The sequence below is a fragment of the Phoxinus phoxinus genome (genome assembly GCF_949152265.1).
Source record: "Phoxinus phoxinus genome assembly, chromosome: 4".
Taxonomy (NCBI): Eukaryota; Metazoa; Chordata; class Actinopteri; order Cypriniformes; family Leuciscidae; genus Phoxinus; species Phoxinus phoxinus.
In genome coordinates this window covers 16115652-16136643 of record NC_136879.1, presented here as the reverse complement: position 1 = coordinate 16136643, position 20992 = coordinate 16115652, and the positions used below count along the sequence as shown (strand labels likewise).

Below are 20992 nucleotides of genomic sequence, written 5' to 3'. Positions count from 1 at the left end.
TGGAAAGACATGAGGGTGAGTAAATAATGACATAATTTACCTTTTCGGGTGAACTAGCCCTTTTGGGAATCAGTTCAGATGACCCAATGATTCCTCGAAACAAACTACTGTTAGTTGAGAACAGAAGCTGTCTGAGTCGTGATGAATGTTTATCACATCATACTGTGGTCCAAAACTTAAAGAAATCATTCACATGATGGTTCTACATCTGTGCTGAGCAGGACAGCTTTCTGAGAGTGGTTCCAGGTCAGAGGTCAGGTTCCTGCAGGGCGAAAGCTCACTTATCAACACACTCTCCAGCCACTTGGTCATGTCACTTCTCAAGCCCGATCTCTGCTCTTGACCCTGAGTGTTAATGCTTCTGTTATCAAGAGCAGGGCAGAGTTGAGGCCTGAAAGCCAATGAAGAATTCAGACATGAACTCTCTGAAGTGCCGACACACAGCAGTCACATGCTGGAGGCTTGTACCTTAGATAGTGGCAGTTCAGGTCAGGTCACACAGTGTTGAGGTGTGTAGCCTAGCCTAGCTTTCCCCATGATGTTAACAGCAGTAACATCTTGCTATGCCACTGTTGTTGTTTTTACACAGTTATATGCTCAACGCTGCAAGTACCTTTAATGCAAAGGGGAAAATATAAATAAAACTGTAATATGCACTTTTCATGATTAAGTAATCGCGGCAGCTGTAATCTTACTCACATTTGTTTTAGCGCCGCCCCTTATATTCATTGAAAATGTTCATGTATCTTCACTGAGGAGAGGCTTGAGTCTGGCCACTTTATTTCAGTAAATGTTTCCCATCTCCATATATGATCATGGAGCTCAACCAGAGTAACCATCACCCCTTGGTCACCCCTCTCACGAGGCCCTTCTCCACAGATTGCTCAGGTCAGGGCCAGGAAGAGCTCCAGTCTTCTTCCATTAAGGATTATGAAGGCTATGCTTCTGTGAACCTTCAACGCAGCAAAATGTTTGTAAGTCTTCCCCAGATCGGTGTCTTGATATAATCCCGTCACTGAGCTCTACAGGCAGTGTTCCTTTTACATCATTTAGTTTTTGCCCTGATGTGGAAAAAAAACGAAGGGGTACGAATACTTTTGCAATGCACTATTTCAAATCCCGATTCCCGTTTTGTTTTGAGAAAACCCTCCTCACAGAATCATGTAATGCGCATGACAGCCGCTAGAGGGCAGCAGTAGACCGTGTTTCGGTCACTATATCCTTTTTAAACAGGTGACGGTAAGAATTGTGTACAGTCTCATGGCAATTTGTAACTATTCTACGTTTTGGCGAATTTGTGGCCAATACGTCTGAATTTAAGCGGCACAGATAAATATTAGTGTGATAAACAGTATAATGTATTGTATGACGAAAACCACTTCATTGAATAACCAATTAATTGATTGAAATATCAGACTATAATATGACAGTTGTAAACAGTCATTCATTCCTATTGCTTTTTAAGAGTACATATTCACAAAATAAGCTGTTATCTCATTGGTAGCAGGATTATTCTCAAAAGTTTGCCATGTTGCATTTTAACATTTTATATTTATTAGTTAGGCTATACACTACTGATGAAAAGTTTAGGTCAGGAATATAATAATTTTAAAATAAATAAGTATTTATTCTGCAAGGACGCATTAACTTGATCAAAAGTGACAGTAAAGACTGGTTACAAAAACACTTACTCTATTCATCAAATATTCCTAAAAAGTCAAAATTTGCTTTTTTTAATTATATATATTTTTCACTCCATGATAGCAGATTATTTTACAACTTGTATCATCTTAACTTGCCTTTTTACATTTCAAATTAAAAATACATTTCAAGTTATTTTGCAGTTATGAAACATGTATTCAGCATCTGAAGAAAACACTCGATACAGCAAAAACAAAGCTTTGTTTAAAATCACTTTTATTTCAAGATTTTTAAACTCATACAGATCGTAAGGCATCTGCACAAAGAACAGTTTCTGCAGAGGTTTAAAAAAGATCACTTCCCTCAGATGGTGGACGGGTTCTCAAACAAGGTTTGATATAGATGTTGTTGTTGTTTTTTTGGTGTTTTCCCTTCCCCCCCCTCCTTAATGTTTTTTTAATTTCTCAATAATCTTAAATTACAGCTATTATATAATTTCATACTCTTGATTTCTTACAGCAGTCAGACAAAGTGAGAGCGATGACGGAGGAAAACGTGTTTAAAATCCATTAAATATGTACATAGAGGCTTCACATCACACACACACACACACACATGGCAGGCTAAACAGTACTATGAGGGGAGCACATCATGTGTTGATGCATCTATTTACAGGTCCCTATACTTACTACACGATGACACTAGGTTCTCTCTTACGGGGAGGCGTCGGAGGAGAATCAATGCGACTTGTTTTGTTTTTTTTACCTTTGCATTTCATTTCCAGTGGGGTGTTTTTGGATTAAAGGGTGGTTCTGATGAGAAATAAGTCCTAAAACCTTAAATAACGTCACGCATATGCACACACTCCCGACCCTGACCCATCCGTAACGCAGGGCCAGTGAAGGTCTGCATGCATCGATCTACACTGTAATCCAGGACGAGTTTTAAACCCATTCGCACGGCGACCCTGATTTAAACTCACGGGACGACGCCAGATGGGGGACGAGGTGTACGTGATGGACATGAGAAGGGACGGGGTTTGAGTGAGAGGAACTGACATCGTGCGTCTCCGGGGATTGGCCCAGGCTACTTGGACACGTTGATCCGGAAGGTGACCCGGCCCATGAACTTGTCGCGCTCGTCGTTGTTGATCAGGTCCGATCCCTCCACCTTGCACTCGATGACGAGCTCAGAGTTGTAGTCCTCCTCAGCCAGCAGAAGCTTCACGGCTACCACGGGCTGGACGTAGCTCGCCTGGGGGAGACCAGAGAGAGAGGAAACCACAAACATCAGAGAAATACGGTAAGAAACTCCGCAATAATGAAGTATCGACACCAATAATAATAATAAAAAAAATATTATTTTTTTGGTTCTAGACAAACTTTCCTAGAACTTGAACAAATCCAGAACTTGTTCTTGTGTTCGATCATGTAAAGAAGACACTATTAAATATCTTGATCCTGAACCAAATCACACAATCATGTTTTACACAAAGTCAACTTTGGAATTAGTATTTTACATCAATCTATTTTAATACATTATAGACATTTAATGCAGACATTATAGATCATGTACATCATTTCAGTTGCTTAAACAATCTTTGCCATCTTATTTTTAGTTTTTTTTTGGTTGTTTATTTATCGTTTTATACTTGATGTTAATTTACACTTGTATTCACTGATCATTATATTTTGTTGTGCAAAATATAAATATTTGGGTTAAATACTTAATGACTTTAATATTTTAATTATTTTCTATATTCTGTACATATAATATACTATAAACTACACTTTAAAATGCAAATACTTTTAAATATGCATTTTATATTACTGATTAAATATTTTCAATATCAAATATATTAAAATAAAATATGACAAATACCGGTATACATTTCTACATATAAAATATACATATAATACTTAAAAATATATACACACATTTCAACAAGACTATTTGAAAATAAATATGTATATTTTATGTTTAATACATAAAAAACAAGCACTTATTTGTACGTCTCCCATTAAAGGCGCAATCAGACCAGTTTATTGCTAAATTAAAAATGAATTTTATATTACATATTTTTTATACATCTATATTTTCATATATTAAACTTTAAAACGCATTTTAAATATTGACTTTATATGAAAGATGTATACATTTTCTATACATCATTTTCATTCATAATAAAATTCATAAATTATATTTATATTTTATTATATTTTTTAAATATGTGAAATATATTTATATTTTATACATGAAATATTTTTTTAACATCACTATATTATATTGTGCATCTCCACATAAACACTGTGATCTTGCAGCATTGTACTCACTTGCAATTTCTTGCCATAATAGGGGTAGTAGCTCTTGTCCAGAATGCCCTCGGTGGGGAAATACTGCATCTGCAGGGGAGTCTCTCTCTGTACCTGGAGACACGACGGCAAAGGGTGAGATCACACGGCGGCACTTCATGGACAAAACCTGTCATGTGACTCGAGCAGTTGCCAGTAGCAACAGACTGCCCTCACATCACTCAAACTGATGACACCAGGAAAAATAAGACCCCCTTCAGATGCACAAAGACATCAGATATGTTACACGCACACATTCATACAATACAGACAGGATTTTGCATCATGTACTGTATATGAACGCATGAATCCATAACTCGCAGTCCATCACAGTAGTCTATATCCAGCAGTAGCAGGAAGCAACAAACTGTTTCAGGAACAGTTGCAAGGTTCTGATCCTAATGTGCATTCAGTAACCGGTTCATCTTTCATTAGGCGAACCGAATGAGATGATATGCTGGAAGCCGTAAGCTTTTGAAATGGCTGTGTGTCTAGAGAAAGGTCAAAGTGATGCATGCTTGCAGACAGCGTAAGTCCAACGAAAAAGAAGATCATAAAAACACTAAAAAGAAGGTGTTTAGTCAGTCATTTTAAAGCATCAAAACACTACAGACCATGATTCATGATTTAATAATCAAATTCAAGTAAAGAATGTAATTATTAAGAATCCGCACAGAAGCTCATAAAGTGCAGCGTTTCATTCGTTGCTTTCACACAAACTGCTTGAGCTGTAAATATACAGCATACATTCAACGCAAACTAGAAATTCACTTTACTCCTGTTCGATACTACAATTCGTGTACGAATAATCCGTTCACAATTTATGAATGACCACTACTGTGCATTCACTATATTTTCACAATAGCTGTTTTAATGCAGTTTTGATAAGGGGCGGTATCAAAATGTGTAAAACACCAAACACTTGTGCGCTAACAGATGCGGTATTATCACTGGAAAAGTTATCAAAAACGCAATCGCTTTTCTTGTGTGAAAGTCCCACTGAAACATTGCAAGGACTCGATTAGTGGAAGTTAGTTTAGTAAGAAATGGCAAGATAGAAACAGCAGAATCCATCAGCATAATTTAGCAAAAGCGTTAAAAGTTCAGAGAGTTCCTGAAGGAGCAGAGAGCACTTCCTTGTGTCCGCTGTATACCTTCAAGGGTCACACGGGCGAGAGCTCTCGGAGAAGTCACGAGGTACAAGAATGACTAAATGATAAGGGCAGTAAAGAAGTTCTCATGGGAGTCGAGTCAAAAACAAGTGCAGGCCTGATAGGAACGGCTCACATCTGGAGCAAAGAACTACGCCAAGGAGGCAAACAAGTGTTTGAAATGGGTCCAACATTGCATAACTCATGCCTGATATCGCTTAGATGTTTGTGGACGTGTTCGTAAGAATTCGTAAGAGGTTTCTGAGGTCAAAAGGCAATGTTTTGCAAGGGAAAAAAATATTACCACGTCAATAAAATCAATTGGAATACCTGGAAAAACCATGAATTTGACCCAAACACATTTCACTTATGTGTGGTAGATTCCCAATAGCAACTGTTTACACCTGATATGGTGATCCAAAAATAAGTGCTCAATAAGCACTTGTAATGTAAACATTGATGTGGCCTGAACAACCCTAAAGAGCTGTCATGTTTACAACCGGCTGCTACAGTGAATAGTGATGACTTTGCCTGGCTCATGTCAATGTAAAACAAACTGTTTGTTCGTTTAAATGTCCTAATTTGGTCCCTTCCTATACAAGTTGGTCCTTTCTGACCAGAATATGATGTCAAGTGTAGCAAACCTTCTGCTAATAGTCCTCAATATGCTTGTCGCGTAGCCATGCCTTGGACCAGGGGTGTCTAATCCTACTGGAGGACCACCTTTCAGTAGAGTTGATCTCTAGCTCAAAAAAGCATCCCTGAACATCTAATCGAGCGCTTCAGGATCACTAGAAACTGAACTCTGCAGGAAAGTGGCCCTCGTGGAGCATGATGGGACACCCCTGGTCCAAAGTATGCCTGAGCAAGACCACCTAACGGTAATGCTACCCTTCCACCGAAACTACTGACGGATTGGAAATGTCTTCACTATGCCGGAAAATGAACACGCAATGACGCACACCCTTAGTTTAAAAGCATTCCACAATTTGCATGTTAATGCTAGATGAATACGGAAATCTTGTGATTGAATTATTTGAATCAGATGTTAACATCAGGAATAAACAAGGGCGCCTATGGTGTGGAAGGACCCACCGCTAGGGTTGTTCTACCCAGACACTATGCGTTTCATTCTCAATGGCTGGGGGGATCTGAAGGTATACATCATTTCTAGAAAGAGGGCAGTTAAAAGCACCATAGACAAAGCAGTACAGGAGAGAGGCAGCAAAGAGATGGAAAAGGCCCGGGACAAGGACCCTGGGGAAACAATGGGGGGGAGGGAGGGGGGCCCGACATCTTACCCACCATTAATACTGCTGGCCCTATAGGCAGCGTGGAGAGAGACCAGATACAAACAGATGTGTGAAAACCCAAGATGGAAACAAGTACATTAATTCAGACTCGCACCATCATGATACACTCATCCTGACATCGTCGTCACTGTGATTCTGCCAAATAAGACATGTTCCTGGATCCACTTATTTTGTTGATCATGGAACAACTTTTGTCTGAAAAATTAAGCCTCATTAATATCCCTACCCCTAAACCTAACCCGACCCATAACTTCTCCCTAAAATCAGAGGGAAATGATAGGTGAAGAACACTGATGTAGAAGCAACTAACCCTGGTTATAGGCCTACTTATAACTTGACATAAACTGTAAACTTGTCCCTCAAATCTGATTGGTTGATTGGAATATTGTTCCAGGATGTTGATCCAGGAACATGTTGTACTTGTTGAAATCACGTTACACCTAATATTGTACACATTTAAGCTAGTATACGATGTGTGATGTAGGAATTACCTTGGCTGCACAGCTGATACGTGGGTCTCCTTTTGGCCTAAGCCCAATAACCTGCAAAAGATAAGGAACATATACACTGAACAAACATCCTTCGATAAATGATCCGACTAATTCCACAAGTTGACGAACAAATGAAACGCAGAAATTTATAAGCAAGCCTGGTCTCTCATCCTTCAAAGGGGAAGTGTTGAATTTCTGAGATGCAATTACGACAACTGCTAATAGTCCTTAATATGCTCGTCGCGTAGCCATACCCTGGACTAGGGGTGTCTAATCCTACTGGAGGACCAACTTTCAGTAGAGTTGATCTCTAGCTCAAAAAAGCATCCCTGAACATCTAATCGAGGGCTTGGAAGTTTTTGTCCACTAAAAGCCACCTCGCCGCACATAGTATACATTCATCAAATACTCTCACTTCAAACTCCCTAAATCCCAGTCTCAGCCCATTCAGAAATGCCGGTACTTGGGTAGAAACCTATACGTAGGAGTCTGATAAAAATGTTAATATTAAACAAAAACTTTAGACGGACTTAGAGGCTTTTGCATCTGAAGTCTTCATATGCTAACAGCTAGCCTGCGTTTGTTTTCACCAGTAGGTACCTTTTACTAGAGGTCGACCGATTCATCGGTTTTGCCGATTAATCGGCACCGATTGTTGACTGGTGGAACTATCGTTATCGGCAAAAATATATACCGATAGTTTTTCCTGGTTGCGTCCATTGCTGGAGCGGCTGAGAAGCGCGCGCTGTCATTCATTACACAGTGTAAGAGCTGAGAAGGGTCTGCTGGCATGATGCAGTACAAGAGCGGCCTCTAGAGGTGTAATAAAAACTCGTGCCTCGTGTTGTTTATTTCGACACATGCTGCGTGGAGAGCGCTGACATCAGATGCGCGTTTAAAGCACCGACAGCTCAAATGTATGTATACAGTTACAGTACATTGTCATATCATTATAAAGTGATAAATTTGTTGACTAAATGCTGCATTAGTAGAGAAAGAACAGCACAACAGTATGTTTGTTTGCCTTCGAGGCTGAGAGGACGCTAACATTAGTAGTACCTCAAGCGGTTAAAACACTGACAAACATAAACGCAAGTCCGACCCGAATGTTTAATGTCACAATTGTTACCTCTATATTTGCATTAGTTCATATCCAGCTGGTCACATTTATGCATTAAATATGCAGAGAAGTTGCATATTTAAAGCTAGAGACGTAAGCAAACTGATATGTTCATACAGCCGTCAGAAACATAAACGAATCAGAAAAGCATTCGATTTCGGTTATTTTTTTTTTTTCATCTTCACTTTAATACAAATTTTGTTACTTTTTTATTAATTAAGTTGGCTTGAAAAGAACAGTTAAATAGTTAAATTTTGAATGTAACTGGTTTTATTTGTTATTTAGAGTATTACTTTTTGTTTCAGTTTGAATGAATGTCTTGTATTGACTTAAATATTTATTCACATTTATATATTTATTTCATTTAGCATGTTTTCATGGTTCAATACAGTTTTTTTTATTTTTATAATAAAGTTCAGCACTGTTTTACTTGGAGTGTTATGTTTGTTTTTATCCAGTATCAATTTTAAAATCTATCGGTTCATTAATCGGTTATCGGCAAGTATGGCCCAACCTAGCTATCGTTATCGGTAAAATCCACTATCGGTCGACCTCTACCTTTTACTGGGGAGCACGTAAAAACATGCGACTCACTCGATTCATCTTGACTAGGATGCATGGCTGGCCCTCTGAATAACCAAAATTGCCATCAGCCAGTCCAGAGCACTGCCGTAGAAAACTTCTCTTGAACTGGCAGGCCTTCTTCTCCACAGCAACATCATCACCTTGCTCAAAGTACTCCCCCTTGGTACAGATCTCGTTCCCATCCTGCAGGGAGTCATTGTACTCTGAAGTATCAAAAGAGAGAGAACAGATAGTGAGATAACGGCGCTGAGCTGAAAATAATCAGCAGTAGTTTGATACAATTGTGTGGGAGACGTTTTTTCTTGTCTACAAGTGTGGCCAATTTGGAAGTCTTTGCGTGCTCCAAATAAGAGCTTAAAAGCCCCCAAAATGGTTTGAGAAGCACAACATTCCTGTTTGATACGTCCAGTTGAGGAAGGACATCTCAAAAGTTGTACTTCTCTTTAAATAGCTAATAGTTTTAGTTTAAAATCAAGGTCAGAATTGGGACATTTCTACTTGAGATCAACTCCAAAATAAGAGACATAATCGTAGTTGTCTTTAGCACCCAGTAGGCACTACATTTGATGAGGAAAGAACTTTATGACTGTTAAAAGTATGTTCTATATGGTAATGAAATCCAGACCCACTACATCCGCCATGTTGGCTTTGTCATGTGACCTATGGCACTTCACAAACCCTCTCCTTTGGGCTAAAGGGATAGTAAAATGTCCATCAGACAGTTCAGTTCAGAATCTTCCGGGAAATTTCGCCTACGGTTTTCTAAATACTATAAACTTCTATGAATACTCATATCAAACATACTAATTTACCCTACACTATATAGTAGGCATATTCGAATGCAGGGCATGTTTTACACAACCGTTTCTGCACATATTTTCGAAACAGGATTTAACAATGTAACAGAGGAACTTATTTTTCATAAAATGAATGTCATGTTTGTCATTAACCACGGACCTGGGTGCTGCTCATCTCGAGTACAATCACAGGTGTGGATTTCCAAAAGAGATACAAGTTGGAATTGCGACTTCAAGAGGTGATCTTTGCACTTTTAGCAAGCAAGATAATTGAACATAGCATCAGACAAACCACTGAACCGTGATTTGCTATTGCTAATCAGTGGTAGGTGTATTTAGGGAAGGACAAGTGTTTTATATGAGAAAAATGTGTAAATGCCTCTGAGCAGCAGCTGATGTCATTGATATTTCTGGTCAATTTTCCCAGTGTAGAAACACTTTAAATGAGTGTATCTCCTAAAACTAGCATCTAGATGACCTTAAACCTAATTGACTAAAACAGCCACAAGACTCCAATTTTGATTGCATGGGGTCCTTAAATGAGTCACTCATGACTGCTGTATCTGATCATTAGTGATCTATTTAAGAAAGACTTTGGCTGCATGTCCGAAAGCTAAAAAATGCTGCCTTCAGCCACGGTCACACTAGAGTATGAGCATGCAAAAATTCAGACACTGCAATGGTCATGATATGATGTCACGGTCTGCAGAGTCTTATTTATAAACATGAACTTAACTTTATTACTGTTCACAACAATAAACTGAAAATGTATTTTTTAAATCTACTCGAATTTACTGCAAAAATATTGTTGAATTAATTCAGTCAATAGGTCAAGCCGTTTTACTTGCTCACATCTTCATGTGATGCCAATTCGCGGCTCAGAGTTCACCAAACTTGAACTTTTGAATGCAGAAAAATACAAAACTTTTTGCATGAGCTTGCATTAGTGGCCTGAAGCGTTCGCATGTGTATGAATTGAAGTCAATGGAACAAAAAAATTTAGTGTGAACGCCCCTTTCGGATCAATGCACGTCCAAATCCAATGTTAGCTTTACTTCCTGTCTCCTGAGATACCTTCATCCGATTAATTTTTGAAGGCAGCATAGGTGTATCCTTCACTTCAGCCTTTGATATCCCACAATCCTGTGCTTTCAATTCTGTGACAGTTGAGCTACAAAATAAAGATGGTGTCTTAAAGTTGCATTTGTTTACAGTATGCTTGTAAATGCGTTTTTGACCAACGTTTTCCACTTCTTTAGTCATTTCTAGCGAGAAATTAATATCGTGGAAATTAAATATTTACTTGGTTATCACCAAAGTTCGCTCTATTTTGTTGTAGATCATTAAACTTTTATTCTGCCTCAGAAGTCTGTACGAAATCGGCTTTGTGAGGTACCTTCATGCACAAACACTGACTACAAAGTCATTGCCTGATAAGGCAGCGAGTCAACAAGTCAGCTGCCAACGTTTCCGGATGCAGCCTTCAAGTTCTACGTTCTCTAGTGGGGTGGTGATCGCATACAGCTGAGAACAATTTGTGCAAATTCAAGCACGTTTAACCATCAGCAGTGGGAGTATTACGAAGATCTCATTCAAACCATCCAAACAGAGGCTACACAAGGGGGACATTATCTGAGAAGTTTATGTATAGACCAATTTCGAGCCAACGTCACGGCGCTAGCTGGGGGCAAAACAAAGGGAAAACTGGAGGCAGCCCATACAAACCAGCACAGATTCGGAGCTTAAATTAGTATTATTAAAATGTCATCTTTTTGTGTTGTGTTGGGTGCAAGAATTTATGAAAAATGAATATGCTGTATCTGGAATTTTTATTTCTAGATAATATTCACACCATTGAAATTGCACCGTAATGCCACTCTTTACATTGTCGTCTTCTTGGCGCTGGCTAGGCAGAACTTCGGATCGTACCACACAAGTCTTGTAGCCTACATGGCCATTCAGCACATAGTTACAGGCATCTAAAGATGTATGCCCTCAGTTTCTCTTTACGCTCAGGTTTCTCTATCGGGTAGGTGTAGAAGTCAGGCCACTCGACCGGAGGTAGCGTTAACGTTAATCCTGTCACATCGTCCAGCCATAGACTGAGCATGTACGGGTCGGCCAATCTGCTTCCGTCCGTTAAAATTTTAGCAAATAACAATCGCAGTCATGGACAGTGACCTTGCATATTATCATAAAATCGGATTTTCTCCAGTCATTGTTAAAAAACAAGCTAACAAAACTTGCAAACTAACATTAGTGAAGCGGCCAGAGGGATCATTCTGCAACCACCTAAGCTCCGCCCACAGACAAACGTCATCATGTTTACTAACTGAAAAGGGGTCTATTGAGAGAAGCAAATCAAAAGAAATTGAAAACATTTCACCATTTATATATATACCCTTTATATTATGGTGGATTTGAAGTCCTCTTATTGTCTTGCAAAATATCTGACAACACAACGTCCTCCTGATTACTTAAGTGTAGCGGTTGATTGTCCCAAATATGACCTCGATGAGCAATAGTGTAACAAAAACACCCATGTTAGTAAAAAATGTCATTATTTGATCTAAAATCTGGCTATTAACAATATCCTCCTAATATGATTTGTTTCAAACATTTATTTTATCCACCCATTGCCTGCCATACATGGATAATGTTTGCTGGTTCTGAACAGAGTCTTGATCTCTTGCCTTCTCTCATCTTCACAAGACTCTGAACAGCTTCTTAGAGCGGTAACCATTAAAATGTACAGCCTGGTTTCTGGGACTAGCTGGAACTGGACGTCGAAAGGTCTAGTTTTGCTCTGGGTTTAAGTGTCTGGGTCTTAAATGGTCTAGGTATTGGGGAGGCCTGATAATGGTCACGGTCTTGGAAGGTCTGTTACTGGTTTGGGGTTTAGGCAGTCTGGAACTGGTCTGAGTCTCAGAGGATCTGGTCTTGACTAATTCTGGTTCTTAAATTGTTAAAAATCTGGTTAGGTTCAGGTGGTGCTATGTTGAGTATTACTTTATACCTTTACAAGGCAAATATGTAGAGAGGTAAGGTACTTAGAGCGTTGATACTCACGCTGCAGGAACGACTCCAGGTGCTGCACATACTTGCTGTATTGCTGGGGAATGGATCGGTTAAATCCAATTTCCAAGGACCTCGGCCTGATCATCAGCCCTGAGGACAAAATAAGTCATGCAGATAAACAATACATTGATTCAATATGTGCGTTTTTAGAGTGTTGACACAACTGCAATACTTTAATACGCACATTTACATTTATGCATTTGGCAGACGCTTTTGTCCAGAAGGACTTGCATTGCATTTCGGGGTGCACATTTGCATTCTTGTCGGTTCTTGCCTTCCCTGGGAATCGGGCCCATGACCTTGGTGTTGCGGGCACCGGCGCACTAGGAAGGTACTAGGAAGCTTACCTATCGACCGAACACGTGATGCGCATGTGCGCGCCGTCTGCGTCTTCGCGGGTTTGTGTTTTTGAGGTTTGCGCAGAGAAAACGGATAATCGTTTGCACCTTCAAGCCTATTTCGGGGAGTGCGCTCTCGAGACGCCAGGCACTTTTTGCGTAAAGGGGCGGCCGGAGCACGTTGGGGGTTTTCTGTTGGAACGGTGTCGTGTTGGCGGCTCCTAAGTTAATGACTAATGATCTTCGCAACTTCACTGTTACGCTAATTTCTATTATAACTGTAAAGCTGCTTTAAAACACTCCATACTGTTAAAAGCACTATATAAAAATTAAGGTGACTGTCGGATTACCTTCCCTTTTTACCTACATGACGTTTTAAAGGAACACTCCGACTTTTTGGGACTTTAGCCTATTCAACTTATCCCCCAGAGTTAGATAAGTCCATACATACCTTTTTCACCTCCGTGCGTGCTAAAAGTCTGTTTGACACACCCACCGCTAGCCTAGCTTAGCACAAAGACTGGATGTAAATGGTTGCAGCTAGCATACTAATCCAAATAAGTGACAAAATAACGCAAACATTTTCCTATTTACATGTTGTGATTTGTATAGTCACAGAGTGTACAAAAAACAAAGTCACATGAGACACAGACATATTTTAACCGTATAAATACTGGGAACTATATTCTCTGAAGGCGAAGCACTGCTACTTGGGCGGAGTGATAACCGCAGCACCTGAGACGCGCCGTGGTGAGGAGCAGGGAGTTTGTTCAGAGTTTGGGTAACAGAGTCAGCAATTTATAAATAGTAAAAGCGTAGTTTACAATCATGGATTTTCGCTGTATTGTAAAGAGCTGTGACAATAAACAGGGGAGACCAGGTGATACCATGATGTTTCATAGAATTCCAACTAAAAACGCTGACCGGATGAAGAAATGGCTACTTGCTCTGGATATTGATCAAAACACACCTAATGAGATTATCAAGGGACATTATGTTTGCTCGGTACATTTCACTGAGGACGACTATTTAAAAAAAATGGAATTTGCCACAAGGACCTTGAAACATGTGCTGAAGGATACGGCCATCCCATCTATATCACATAACGTTACAGGACAAAGTGGAGCGGCTGCGGTAAGTGTTCCGTTATATTTTTAAATGTTTAGCCTAACGTTACTGTAACAGTGCCATTAGCTAACTTAGATCTAATGTAACGTTAGTGACACTATTATATGAATAGGGTGGTAACTACTATTGCAGTTGTTTACGGGCTCCATGTATCCCCTGTAATGTTAGTATTGTTGCCTCGAACGCGCTCTGTCGTCCCAGTAACACTTGAGCGGAGCTAGAGTCACTCACGTGGTTTTGTTGACAGAAGAAACAACGGCGCGTCTCAGGTGCTGCGGTTATCACTCCGCCCAAGTAGCAGTGCTTCGCCTTCAGAGAATATAGTTCCCAGTATTTATACGGTTAAAATATGTCTGTGTCTCATGTGACTTTGTTTTTTGTACACTCTGTGACTATACAAATCACAACATGTAAATAGGAAAATGTTTGTTTTATTTTGTCACTTATTTGGATTAGTATGCTAGCTGCAACCATTCACATCCAGTCTTTGTGCTAAGCTAGGCTAGCGGTGGGTGCGTCAAACAGACTTATAGCACGCACGGAGATGAAAAAGGTATGTATGGACTTATCTAACTCTGGGGGATAAGGTGAATAGGCTAAAGTCCCAAAAAGTCGGAGTGTTCCTTTAAATACGTTTTCCAGTTAATGCCAATTTCTAGCCAACAATTACAAAAAAATTATATTCACTAAGACAGTTTAGAGGGAGTTTAAGACCTTTGTTTAATTATTTCCATTAGTCTTTGAAATATAAACTCCATCATTGCGCATTTGTGATCATTGACACTCAAAATCTTGCTTGGAACAGTCAATGCACTGATAATTGGAGACACTAAACTGCAACTTGTCTGAAATGATGTCCAACTGTGTCTGTACCGAGAACATTCTGTTACTAAAAGATCTCGAGAAAGGTGGGGGGAGCTGAGGGAAGAAAAAAAGAGATCAGTGGGAGGAATAAATTGACACTTGGGGAAGGATGAATGATGGCGAGCGAGAGAGTGTGTCTCATTTGCCGGGTTTAACGGCGCTCATAATCGAGAGAGAGGATGGATTTGGAGCGCACTCATCGCAACCACTGTACACAAGTGTGTGGGGGCTGTACAGTGTACGACTGTGTGTGTGTGTGTGTGTGTGTGAGACTAATGGATGATGTGTAACACTGCTGAGACTGGTGTTGTGTGTTCTGACTCTAATGGAGGTAACGGTAAAAATAGCACTGAATAAATCACACCAGCTAAATGGCACTCAATGTCACAAATTGTGCATATAGAAGGATTTATAAATCTCAAGTCATTTCAGAACCATTAACTACGTGAGAAGATCAATAAGCCATAAAATGTGTTATTAAACCACTCTGAAATATATATAATAGTGAGAATTGAACCCTAATCTAAAACACAAACACACACGGCAAAGAAAACTAAAGTTTTTGTTCTTTAACAGTGGTTTCTCAGAGATAATGCTTTGCAAAATGATCAAATATGGTGTGATAGACCGTTTCACATGAGAGGCTTGCTCTGATAATAGACAGCTTTGCTTTAAGGGATTAAAATGCAGATGTACACACAAGTCTTTTGTCTTTGTCATCTACGGTTTTACGCAATAGAAATGATTTAGAAACGCTCTACATTCCCCAATAAGACTTCCTCATGTACAGTACAACTAACCAGTTATGAAAGTTACATACTTCTAATTAAACTGCACACCATTATAAAAAAAAGCAACAAAAAAACACCAAGCCATTTTTTTGTGTATGGCGATGTTCAGAATACACACTGCAGTCCTGCTTCTACTTCTGCAGTGTACAGTATGTGCAGTATGGATGGATATTGACACAAATTTCACCATTCGATTTCTAATCACACAGTTGGGATTCAAATCCGATTTCGATTCGATATAGATTATTTTGGGTATATCAGGGACAGTGCATGGCGATTTTTCCTCATGGCAAAACTTTTTTTTTTTTTTAAGTAAAAGCAATGTTACGTGACAAGCTGTATTATTGTCATCTTTTTGTGGTTGAAACACTGATTGATAGACTACATGGAGACATATTGCATTTTTGAAAGTTGTTCGATTTCATTCAGTTTTGTATTTATTTTGCAAGAAAACGGTGCACCTTTGTAAAATGACATACAATATTTAATGCGGCATACTACTGTTTGAAAAATGTATTGCTGCATCTTGTTGAATTTCAGTTGATTTGTACCGCTTTGCATAATACATACATTTCCAAAGGGGCTTAACAAAGAATAGTACCTTAATGTTGTGGGATTGTTACCTGGATTGGCCACTCGGTCCCTGTATTTGGGAGTGTGATCCTCCAGCGTCTGTAGCATCACCCACATGGTGAGACTGAACATCCCAGCCAGGAAGCCATAGAAGACCAGATAAAAGAGTAATATAAGACCTGCAGAGAGAAGACAGACACTTTCAAACATGGCCACAGTTTATTTTACAAACCTATAAAGCATTGGGAATTTGTTCCATGTAACGTCACAGAACAAGCCCGCTTGGAGCAACCGGTGGTAAGCACCAACACAGGACATTAAAGAGTGTGTCATCTGGAAAGCATTTTATTTAAGACCGTGTGATAAACGTTGTAAAAAGAGTGGATTCACAAAACGTCAGTTACTCTAGCGTCCAACCGGAGCTGAGGAATAGGCAGGAAAGAGCCTGTGTGTTTGAGGAGTTCAGAGGTTCACACGCTCATACGATGGCTTGGGGGTCTGAAACTAGTAGGACGACAGTGTGGATTAAACTAGTTCTGGCAGTTTGCACTTCCATGCAGTGCAACTAGAAGAGGACATGCCAGAACAGAAGGGGGGCAATAGTAAAATGAGGAATGTGGCAGCTGAATGCTTTAGAGGAAGGCCAAACATATCTGCTCATTGTCAACAAGTGGAAGAATAATGAATGGCGGTTAATCTGGGAGAATCAAAGGGTGATTGGCACCAAGAAATGGTCAGGTCATATTTCACTTTAAATCAATGGGAAGAATACTTATTTATACATATACACAATTAAAATTAAGACAGGAGTGGATGTCTGGATCCAACTACTGGTGTGGCTTTGGGGTAGAAATATTTGCTAAAGTATATTTAATGTATATTAAGTATATTTAATGAATCATAATTTGTTTGAAATTTTAAAAAAGATTGTTTTTGGACAATTCATGCAAGACCTGCACGATAAATCGCTAAAAGATTGTGATCTCGATTGAAACACCCACGCAATCTTATTACAAAATGACAACAGTCGTCATGTATAGTTATGAAACGGCTTCACAGACGGTATAATTATTTATGAGTTACATTAATTTAGATTATCACAGAAGTACTGGGATAAAAGTTTATGGTTTGGATATAAATCCTGATGTCTACAGAAGCGATCAAAAGACAATCACCTTTTGAAAGTATCGTTTCAAATAAAGATTGTATCATTACATTGTTACGCCAGTATGTTAATAACATTCATTTGTCATCGAATCATTCATTCCAGAGATTTGTTTAAAAAAAATGGTGATTCATTCAGTAATGAAACAAGTTATCAAGTTACAAATTATCTTTATGAATAAATCATTGAATCAATTAAAACATTTTTTTTTAATTAATTCAAATTAAGCAAATATTTTTTAGATGCTGCAGCAATTAACATTTTGTCCTTTTGAACCTAGTAAATTGCATGTTATTTTTTTTTAGTTGTCGTGGGATAATCGCAATCTCTATTTAAAAAGAAATTTGTTTCTTAATTCTACAAATTACTTTAATGCAAAAAGTCTGTATAATAAGTTTGTAAGGATTTGTAATGAGAATCATGATGTGCAGAAACAAGTAGAAACTGTAACATTTTAAAGAACTACAACAAATACACACTTAATTATTTTATTTTGGATTAAAATAGGCTACGGGAAACTTTAAAGAAAATGTCATGAAAATGTAAAAAAATTGATTCTGGTGTGACCGTGACAATATTTTTTATTTTATTTGTTATTGCCTAGATATTGAAACTAAATGGAATGTTGAATTATTGAATATGTAAAAAAAAAAAAGAAAAAAAAAAAAGAATTGGCCAGCAATCCATTTGAGAAATTAAGCACAACGATTATATTATTATAGATTGTAGGGACATGACGACTCCATCTCTCCCGCTTACAACCGCACGTTCAGAGAACAACAGTAATGACTAACTAGAGCCCGAGAGACCGTCTACAGCACAGAGACTGCAGGGGCCGGTGAAACAAAGACTTCAGAGGAATCAACATGTTCACATATATGTTAATGCTGAAAAAAAAAGGAGAAAAAAGTACATATAGACCGGCAAGACAGAATCTGATGACTTTTTGCATTTTCTCGACTGATTTTTAGGGAAATTCTGCATAATCCTGTAAAATGTGTTTAATAGAGCTAAACACTTACAGTATTGGTTGCTGAAAAGCACTAATATATTAGCCAAAATCTATAATAAAATGTACATTAAAGAGGCAGAGCATTTGTAGAACGTTATGAATTATGCGTGTTCTAATCCTGTGGAAACATTTGCAAAATTTGCCACATTTTTACATTAAAAAAAAATTAAAATAAATAATAATATTGTATATAATATCAGGACAGATCAGTGTTATTTTAGTATTACTTTAAAATATTATTAAATTACAATAATTTTTTTGCATTTTTGTTTGTCGTTTAAATATGACTACTGTATTTTATATTTTTTTATTAATTTGTATTATATATTATTTATTTTCGCTATTTTACTACGGTACATCCATTTAAACTTAAAAATGAGAAATGTTTCTTTGGCAACTAGGCCTAGCTGAAATAAAATTAATTTAAGAATTTTAATATTTAACATTGAAATATTTAATTTTAAATATTATTGCTAATTAACGTTTATTTTAGTCAACTAATAACCCTGCTGCCGACTTAATACAACCCTTACAAAAGAGTACGGTGGTGATCCTATGGTACAGTATTAATGGCATTTCAATACAAACAAGTGTACGGTTTAAATACCATATGTATATACTGTGGTATTTTAAATGTACTCGAGGTACTTCAAGGGATGCCATGCAAAATGCCCATGGAAACACTATGGTACTTGTGGGTATACGGCTTGGACAGAGAATAACACGGGGTCTGAGGTAAGGGAACATAAATACTATTTGGAGAAAAGTAAATAAATATAAATAGCGAGAGTAAAAGGATAAAAGAGGGGAAGTGAAGGACAGTGTGTGTAAGAGCGTGAGAGAGAAGCTCAGTTTAATTATAGATGCATTTCTTCTTTGCAGATGTCTCTGAGGTAGACTCTTACTATAAATAGCATCTGGGGGAGGACAGTTTAGTGATGGCACAGCACTGGCCTAAGGAGATGCGCACACACACACGCACACACACAAACGCGCTTTCTGCTGTCTCCCATAATATTCCCCTGGTGAATCGGTCTTAAAGTGTGTGCTGGCACGCATTTGCTATAAATGCAAATGAACAACCATAATTACATTTCTCCAAAGAATTGAAATTTCTATATTAGGATTGATGAAATTACGCTCATTTACTCGCCTGGATAATAAGGAAATGAAAATGCATTTCATAGGAAAAAAAATAAAAAATATATAAACATAGCCTATAGAGGTGTTTAAAAATGATGATGATTATTTTTTCGGTGACAAGTGAGATAATACAGTCTTGATTTTACAGTTGTGGTCAGAATTATTGGCACCCGTGTTTTGGAGAAAATCATTTTATTTTATATTGTGATTTTTCCCACTTACAATTATTTTACTTCATTAAAAGCTTAGAGTTGTGTGAATTTTTTGAATGAAAGATCAAAAGGATAAACAATGCAGATTTATTTTTGCAGGCATCTTGATCATATTTACCAGGGATGCCAATAATTCTGACCACAACTGTATATTACTTAAATACAATTCCTTTAATAAAAAATAAAAAAAGTTAATTGGCACAATTTATTATTTCTTTAAATATATTAACAAAAAGCTCCACTGCTTAATTCATATGAAAAATGTCTTGATGGTCTGATTTGGAAAGGTCAGTAAGTCTCCAAGTTAAAATCTCAAATAATTTGACCAATTTTATGACAAGGAAAGTTAGTTGTAAAATGTCATGTGGTATTACTGCCCTAGACATGAAAATTAATGTATATTTTTAAAAATCTTTTTAGATTGAAAACATATTTTAAAAAAACGTATTTAAAAATGATTTTGTACATATGATTAAAATATATTTTGCCCTTTCCTTTGATAGTTACATAACATGACATTTTTAGAGACATTCAATTGAAACTTTTGTAAATTTTTCTTGTCAATGACACAAAAAAAGTGTCCATAATCAATAAATAAAAATATAGGTTGCTTCAAATACTTGTCATCAATGATGGTTTATCCAAAAATCATTTACTTTAACATTATTTCTTATTGGTGGACCACACCGTCACGTTTTGAGATATTCTGCTAAATATCTTCGTCTCTGTGTCAGAGCGATAGTGAATGGGGACAGATCCTGTTGAGCTTAAAACCATGTGAAACATAACTGCTATAATAAAAAGTATAATAAAAGATCATGAATAGACCCATTGATAAATTGAGAGATTTTTCTAAATCATTTTAAGGTCCATTAAAGAAAAAGAAAAAAATCTGACAGATTTGCAATTGAATGAAGAGTGAAACATGCTGTTTATTCTGGAAAGGGAGCCGATGAAAATCCTACATTGTATTTGTCACCTAAAACGACTTCCGGTGTCATAAAACACATGTACAATATGTTGGCTAGTTTCAGGAATGGGCGTTATAAGAGGTTTTGGCTCTCGTTAGATTTCCATTTGGCAGATATTACCCCAACATCTAAACTTTCCTTTAAACTCATCATGTTTTACGAAGAGTATTTTGCATCGATCTCGAAATTGCTTCTCTTATAGTGTAAGAAACTAGTTGCTCAATTAATATTTCTTTTTTGATTACTGGGATGTGGTTTATCAGACGAC

General features: G+C 37.8%; 1 protein-coding gene across 1 annotated transcript in view; it reads right to left on the bottom strand.

The window, feature by feature from the left end:
- Positions 1–1900: 1900 nt before the first annotated feature.
- The window catches only part of atp1b3b (ATPase Na+/K+ transporting subunit beta 3b), a 36363-nt gene continuing 17271 nt past the window's right edge, over positions 1901–20992 (bottom strand). Inside the window, exons 2-7 of the mRNA XM_079611296.1 lie at positions 16272–16400; positions 12519–12617; positions 8662–8855; positions 6948–6998; positions 3975–4067; positions 1901–2895 (exon numbers count right to left, since the gene is read on the bottom strand). Coding sequence (XP_079467422.1) covers positions 2728–2895; positions 3975–4067; positions 6948–6998; positions 8662–8855; positions 12519–12617; positions 16272–16400 — 734 coding nt within the window. The 3' untranslated portion in view covers positions 1901–2727. The remainder of the gene's footprint in view (positions 2896–3974; positions 4068–6947; positions 6999–8661; positions 8856–12518; positions 12618–16271; positions 16401–20992) is intronic.